Source organism: Coenobita brevimanus, chromosome 5 (assembly GCF_032717465.1).
Source record: "Coenobita brevimanus isolate Jiangsu-jjx chromosome 5, ASM3271746v2, whole genome shotgun sequence".
NCBI lineage: Eukaryota > Metazoa > Arthropoda > Malacostraca > Decapoda > Coenobitidae > Coenobita > Coenobita brevimanus.
This window is the reverse complement of record NC_136958.1, coordinates 4,741,660-4,749,159: the sequence shown is the minus strand read 5'-3', so window position 1 is coordinate 4,749,159 and position 7,500 is coordinate 4,741,660. Positions and strand designations below refer to the sequence as shown.

Sequence of the window (7,500 nt, the reverse complement as noted above, 5' to 3'; positions counted from 1 at the left end):
CTCTCTCTCTCTCTCTCTCTCTCTCTCTCTCGTGGTGGCCAAGAGGTAAAGAAGTTGACTGCTGACCGGGAGAACGCGATATCCGTCCCCCATTTGGGCAGAGAATAGTTAATGGACTTGAGTTACGTTAAAAATAAATAAGTAAATAAGCAGATAAAAATGAGGCAGACCCATACCACGTTTCCTCTAAGCTGGGTGCTGGATAGGGACGCCTTCACGTGGTGGCATAGATATGACCGGGCGGTGGAGCGGCCCGATTATACCTGCGTCTCTCAGTTCTCTCCCTATCCATCCATAACCTCCGTCTCTCCTTCTTCCCTCCATTACCTCCGTCTCTCCTTCTTCCCTCCATTATCTCCGTCTCTCCCTCCTTCCTCCATTGCCTCCATCTCTCCCTCCTCCCTCCATTACCTCCATCTCTCCCTCCTCCCTCCATTACCTCCATCTCTCCCTCTTCCCTCCATTACCTTTCCCTCCATTGCTGGAAACCTCATCAGCCGGGGTTCGAACTCTTGAAGTCATAATCATTAGACCTCCACTCTCTCTCTCTCTCTCTCTCTCTCTCTCTCAAAATTTCCACATCACACTGCGCCATATCTCTCTCTCTTTCTCTCTCTCCCTTTCCTCCATTTCTCCTTCTCTCCCTCCATTCTCCCTCCCTCTCTTCTCCCTTTCTTCCTTCTTTCCTCCATCGCTCCCAATCCACAATCCCCCTTCGTAGTGAAAGGGTTAAACTAGAGAAATGATAAGTAGGTAGTGACTGTAGAGGCTGAGAGATTGAGTAGGAGAGTGGATGTGAGTGAGGTGCAAGGATTAAGGCGTCTAGGCTCCTACTTCACTGCCTTTCCCTTGCCTCACTCCTGCCTCACCATTCCTGCCTCACCACCCCTGTCTTTCCTACAGTACCACTAGCTCTTTCCACACCAACATCATCAATCCTTGCACCTGCCTAACCACCCCTTCCTCTGCCTAATCTCTCTTTCTCTCCTGCCTCACCTCTGCCTCTCCCTTTCCTCACCAACATCCCCCTTGCCTCACTGCTGCCTCACCCCACTTTCTGCCTACCCCTGTCCCCTCCCTAACCGCCCTTTCCTCTTCCATGCCTAACCCCGCTTCTCTCCTGCCTCTCCCTTTCCTCACCAACATCCCCCTTGCCTCACTGCTGCCTCACCCCCCTTTCTGCCTATCCCTGCCCCCTGCCTAACCACCCCTTCCTCCTCCATGCCTAACCCCTCTTTCTCTCCTGCCTCTCCCTTCCCTCACCAACATTCCCCTTGCCTCACTGCTGCCTCACCCCCCTGCCTGCCTACCCCTGCCTCACCCCTGCCTCGCCCCTCATCGATTAAAGTCAACAACAACCTGACAATTAACTACAAGCGCCTGTTCCGACGGGATTAGTTGGCCCTACACACACACACACACACACACACACACACACACACACACACACAGTCTCTCTCTCTCTCTCTCTCTCTCTCTATCATCATCATCATCATCATCTTCATCATCATCATCATCATCATCTGTTTTGCACTGTATCATCTTTTTAACATCCCTCTCATCATCCCCTCTCATTTTCCTTCTCCATCCCTCCCTCCCATTTTCGTCTCCCTTCCTCACCCCACTCACTCTCCCCTTCCGTTTTATCCTGTTTCCTCTTTCTCCTTTCCTCTTCTCCTCTTGTCCCTCCTCCTCCCCTTCCCCATTCTTTTACTCTCCCCATCCTCATCCTAATCTTTCTCCTTATCCTCCCTCCTTCTCCTCTCTCCCTCTCCACTCACCTTCCTCTCCCGTTTCATCTGGTGCATTGAAGCCTGTTTCGTCTTCTTCCTTGCCTCTCCTTCTCTTTCCCCTCCTTCCCCTCTCCCTCTCCCTGCATTCTCCCCTCCCTTCCCTCTCCTCCCCCCCTTACACTCTCCTCTCCCCTTTCGTTTGGTACGGTGAAGCAGGCTTTTCTTCCTTTTTCCTTTTCTTCTCTTTTCATTCTCTCTCCTCCTTTCCTTCCCTCTTCTCTTTTCCTTCCCTCTTCTCTTTTCCTTCCCTCTTCTCTTTTCCTTCCCTCTTCTCTTTTCCTTCCCTCTTCTCTTTTCCTTCCCTCTTTTCCCTCCCTCTTCTCTTTTCCTTCCCTCTTCTCTTTTCCTTCCCTCTTCTCTTTTCCTTCCCTCTTCTCTTTTCCTTCCCTCTTTTCTTTCTCATCCTTCCCACTCCTCTTTTCAATCCCTTTTATCGTTCCGTCTCCTGACTTCTACCTCCCCTCTCTCTCCCTCCCCTCTCTCTCCCTCCCTCCCTCCCACCCTCCCCTCTCCCTCTGCACTCACCTTCCTCTCCCGTTTCATCTTGTGCAGTGAAGCCTGTTTCTTCTTGGCATCCGGCGCCACCACACTCACAAGCGCGTCTGGCCCCACTCCGGCCGAACTCTTCCTCACGCCCACGCCCAGAAACCGCCTCTTCACGCCCATCTTCCCCCTCCTGGAGACGGGCGTGTTACCGGGCGAGGGCGTGGGCGTGGAATCATCGCTGTCCACGCGGGGGTTGGCGTTCGGACTGAGGTTTCGCTTCTCAAACCCCGAGACGCCATTGCTGTGAACCCCGCCTCCACCTCCACCTCCTGCCACAGCCCCCCCTGCCTCCGCCATCCCCTCGCCGCCCCCTGCCCCTTCGCCCGGACGCCTGGTGCCGCTCGGGGCGTCATCCGTAATCTTGACTGAGCTGCGCGTCATGCCGTTGATGTGCAGGTGTTTGTTGAGAAGTAGCGCAGCCACTGTGGACCTGGAGGCAAAGAAAACGGGATGTGAGGAGACAAAGAAAACGGGGTGTGAGGAGACAAAGAAAACGGGGTGTGAGGAGGCAAAGAAAAAAAAACGGGGTGTGAGGAGGCAAAGAAAACGGGGTTTGAGGAGGCAAAGAAAACGGGGTGTGAGTTGGGGGGGTACTATGGTGCTGAGGTTAGGGTTGGTTAAGTTAGTTTAGGGTAGGTTTCAGTAGGGTAGATCAGAGCTGGGTAGGGTAGAACAGAGTAGGGGTAGGGTATAGGAAGATAGGTTAGATTAGGTAAGGTGGGTTGGGTCATTAAGGTAACAGAGGACGTGAGAAATATGACTGAGAAAACTTTATGAACGGAAGCATCAATTTTTTTTTTCATTCTTCATAGCATGTTTCGTTACCCTGATTCTAAACTGATATTTTAAGAATCATGCTCTTTTTATGTGCAGTAGAAGCAAGTGGCCTTCATTGGTTTAACCTTTTCACTTCTTATATGCTAGCGTGTATATTCTGTTTTTACATGCTTCCATTTCACTGACCCTCCCTTTGTTTTTCCCTTCCTTCTCCTCCCTTCCCTTTCTCTCCCTCTCCCTTTCTCTCCCTTTCCCTTTCTCTCTTCCTTCCTTCTCCTCCACACCTCCACTTCCGCACCCCAACTTTCACTTCCCGAGCACCACTCAACAAACGAAGCTTAAACCGGCTTAATTCTCTCTCTCTCTCTCTCTCTCTCTCTCTCTCTCTCTCTGTCTCAAAGTCGTCAAGGTTTTTAGGGTTCAGAATGTAACGAGAGATTTAGTGGAATGAATGAATGAATGAATGAATGAATGGATTGAATGAGAGGAGTGGAGTGAAGAGAGTGGAATGAATGAATGCAGTGAAATGATAGATTGAGGTGGAGAGAATGAACGGGTGGAGTGGATGGAATGCATAAGAGGAATGGCGTGAACGAATGGAATAGAATGAATGAATAGGGTGGAATGAATGGAGAGAGGTCATGGGTGTGTGTGTGTGTGTGTGTGTGTGTGTGTGTGTGTGTGTGTGTGTGTGTTTTTAGAGGTAGAGGGCACACCTGGGCTGGCAGGTATGTAATTAAAGCCGTGCCTCTGTATCCTTGTCCTTTTACCTGTGTTACCTTTGTTTTTTTTTTCCCCTTCTGCTATCTTTGTTTTGTTTTTTTTTCCTTCTACCACCTTTCCGTTTTTTCATTTTTCCTTCTGCCAGCTGTGAATTTTTTTTTTTTTTTCGTTTTCCTACTGCCAGCTGTTTTTTTTTTTTTTCCTACTGCCAGCTGTGTATTTTTTTTTTTTCATTTTCCTACTGCCAGCTGTGTATTTTTTTTTTTTTCATTTTCCTTCTGCCAGCTGTGTATTTTTTTTTTCATTTTCCTACTGCCAGCTTTTTTTTTTTTTCTTTTTTTTGCCAGCTGTTGTTTTTTTTTGCCATTTTTTTCGTTTTTCCACTTTTTTTTTTCATTTTCCTTCTGCCAGCTGTGTATTTTTTTTCCTTTTCCTTTTCTAAGCTTCGGATTTTTTTTCATTTTTTTTCTGCCACCAGTATGTCTTCACTTTTTCCTTCAAGTCAATAGTTCCATAAAACAGTAAGAAAAAATGCGCACCCCCAGTTTCTATAGTGAGGCCAAAAATAAAAAAAAAATTACCATTTTCTTTCCATAACCCACGCGACCTCCATCCACTTTCAGCGACAGTAAAAGTGAAATAAAAACCATATATCATTTTGTGGATTGGCGTTGGACAGGGCGACATGGAGGCGATTTGTTTGTGGCCACCCCTTACCGGATTGAGGCGTCTGGCAGAAGATAGATCGATTTTTGTGAGTCTATATGAGATGCATTTCAGGACTCCCAGCGTTTACCAAGAGGAGAGTGACAGCCAGACTTATTCGCGTCCCCATGCTAGCGAGGCACAAGTGGGGAAGGGGTGTCTGGAAAGAATGTGAATTTAAGTGCTGTAGTGGCTGTTTGTGTTTCAGTGTGTGTAGTGGATGTTTGTTTCAGTGTGTGTAGTGGCTGTTTGTTTCAGTGTGTGTAGTGGCTGTTTGTTTCAGTGTGTGTAGTGGGTGTTTGTGTCTAAGTACTGAACCACCACAGCCCAAGTTTTATCTATCTGTGTATTTATCTATCTATATGTCTTCCTGTCTGTCTATAAAAGCCAAACAGACAGACATAAAGGGTCTAATAACCAGCCCTCCCCCGCCTGGAATACCGGGGTTAAAAATATCGCCAGCCCTTCTACCCTGGACACAAGCCAGGATCGCCATAGCCAAACAGACGGTATGCAAAACTGGCCTAATGGACGGCTGCAAGAAAAGGAGGAAGTTACCCCTCGATTCTGGCGTGCTATCGGATGAGGGGATGGTTGTGGAGGGGGGAAGGGGAGTGTTATCGGATGAGGGGATGGTAGTGGAGGGGAGAGGTGTGGGGAGATTGGGAGTAGAGAAAGGGAGGCTGAATTACAATCGCAGTCAGAGGCGTGAGGACAATATCATACTGAAGGGGTGCAAAGAACGGTTTCCCTCTCTCTCTCTCTCTCTCTCTCTGCATAACTTTTTTGAACACCATCCTCCTCCTTCTCCTCCTCCTTCTCCTGTGTGTGTGTGTGTGTATGTGTGTGTGTGTGTGTGTGTGTGTGTGTGTGTGTGTGTGTGTGTGTGTGTGTGTGTTTAGCTCTACCTCACCTAATGTCATCATCATTATCCTGCTCTTACCCTCATCAGGCAAGCCATTTTCCTCATGTTACTTCATCTCTCTCCTCACTCCATGATGATGATGATGATGATAAGGATTTGGAGGAGAAGGAGGATAATAGTAGTGGTGGTGGTCATGATGATGATGATGATGATGATGAAGGTTGATGATGATAGCGGTGATGTTGATGATGATGATGATGATGAAAAGACAGTGACAGGCAGAGTGTAAGAGAGATGAATCAGAAATTTAGTTAAAACGCTGATGACGCCACGAGAAATAAAAACATTGAGAGACAGGGAAGCAGATTAGAGATAAATTAGAGACAGTGAGAGAGAGTTTAGAGATATGAGATAGTGATAAGGTTGAGAGATAGTTGAGAAAAAGTGAGAGACAGACGAGAAATACTTTAGAGGTGATGGTAAAGAGATATTCAGACAGTGAGAGATAGATGGGTGACCGAGAGACAGTGAAATTGATAGAAGACTGAGAGGGAGTGAGAGATAGACAGGAGACAGTGAGAGCGAGAAGCAGGTGGAGTACCGTGAGAGACAGATGGAGAAAATAGGAGACAGGAAATGAAACATGAGAGGCAGTGAGAGAGAGCTTGCTGGGAGACAGAAGAGAGAGAGAGAGAGAGAGAGAGAGAGAGAGAGAGAGAGAGATCAGAGGCATTCCCCACCACCCTACAGGTTCAACACGCACTTTTAAGGCTGCTAGATTTAATTAGAGGAGACCCTGCCTAACCTTTGCTCTGCCTCACCCTCCCTGCCTAAACCATCCCCTGCCTAATCCCTCTCTGCCTCACCCTCGCTGCTTCACCCCTCCCGACCTCTTCTCGCCCTGCCTCATCTAACTCTGCCTGTCCTCCACCCCTTTCTGCCTCAAATTTACCCTGCCTGTCCCTTGCCTTACCACTCTTTGCCTCTCCTTTCCCTGCCTCACCCCCGCCCTGCCTAACCCTCACCCTGCCTCATGCAGCATTTCCACACCCCACCCTCAAGCCTTCAATTTGTCCTACTCCACTCTGCCTCACCACACCCTGCCTCACTGTTCCTGCCTCACCGCACTCTGCCTCACTGCTCCTGCCTCACCGCACCTTGCCTCACTGCTCCTGCCTCACCGCACCCTGCCTCACTGCTCCTGCCTCACTCCTTCCTGCCTAACCCCATCCTGCCTCACCTTAATCTAACCCAGGAAAAATGGGTAACTTGTGTTCTTGTGTAACTCTGATTTAGTGTGTGGGTCTCTCTCTCTCTCTCTCTCTCTCTCTCTCTCTCTCTCTCTCTCTCTCTCTCTCTCTCTCTCTCTACCTATCTATCTATTTGGCTATTAGTCTACCCATTTGTCTATCCGTATTCATTTTTTTTTACTTCCTCTTTATACCATTCCCAATCTCTCCATCTCTCTCCTCTTCTTTCTCATTCCTTCTCCCTATCTACCGTCTCCATTTTTATCTTTCAGCTTCTCTCCTCCTCCTCCTACTCTCTCGTCCTCCACCCTCCTCCCTCTTTTTCTTCTCCCCACCATTTCTCTCCCTTCCTTTTTCTCCCTCCTTTTAGATCATGTTAATTGGCGTCAAACTTGATACGTATGTCCACCATCAGTATTACCGAGTGCGAACCTAAATGGAAAAATTGAAAAACCAGATGAGAAATACATATCCCTCATCGTAATTAGCGTTCACCTGTGGAAATTAATCGTTCAGTTTTCCAGCGAGCGTGCCTTTTCGTCTCTCTCTCTCTTTTTTTTTTTTCTCGTAAAATTGTTGAGTTATTTATTTTTTTATCGTTCTCTTTTCCCACCTCCAGACTTTTTTTTTTCATTGTGAATAATGAAACAAGATGAAACAGATGTAATTGTAGTTCACGCCCCCCTCCTCCCCCCCACGCACTTATCCCCCCCTCTCCCACGCACCCCTTCCCACCTAGCTACCTACCCCTCCCACCCCCACTCCTTACATACACCTCTCCCACGCACAGCTTCCACGCAGTTGCCTTTAAATCACCCCTTGTCTCCTTCCACGTACTTAT

General features: G+C 48.2%; 1 protein-coding gene across 1 annotated transcript in view; it reads right to left on the bottom strand.

Moving 5' to 3' along the window:
• Positions 1-7,500, bottom strand: part of LOC145397521 (octopamine receptor beta-2R-like) — a 141,732-nt gene that overhangs the window by 11,039 nt on the left and 123,193 nt on the right. Inside the window, exon 5 of the mRNA XM_080270594.1 lies at positions 2,319-2,769. Within this exon, the coding sequence (XP_080126720.1) occupies positions 2,319-2,769 (451 nt within the window). The remainder of the gene's footprint in view (positions 1-2,318; positions 2,770-7,500) is intronic.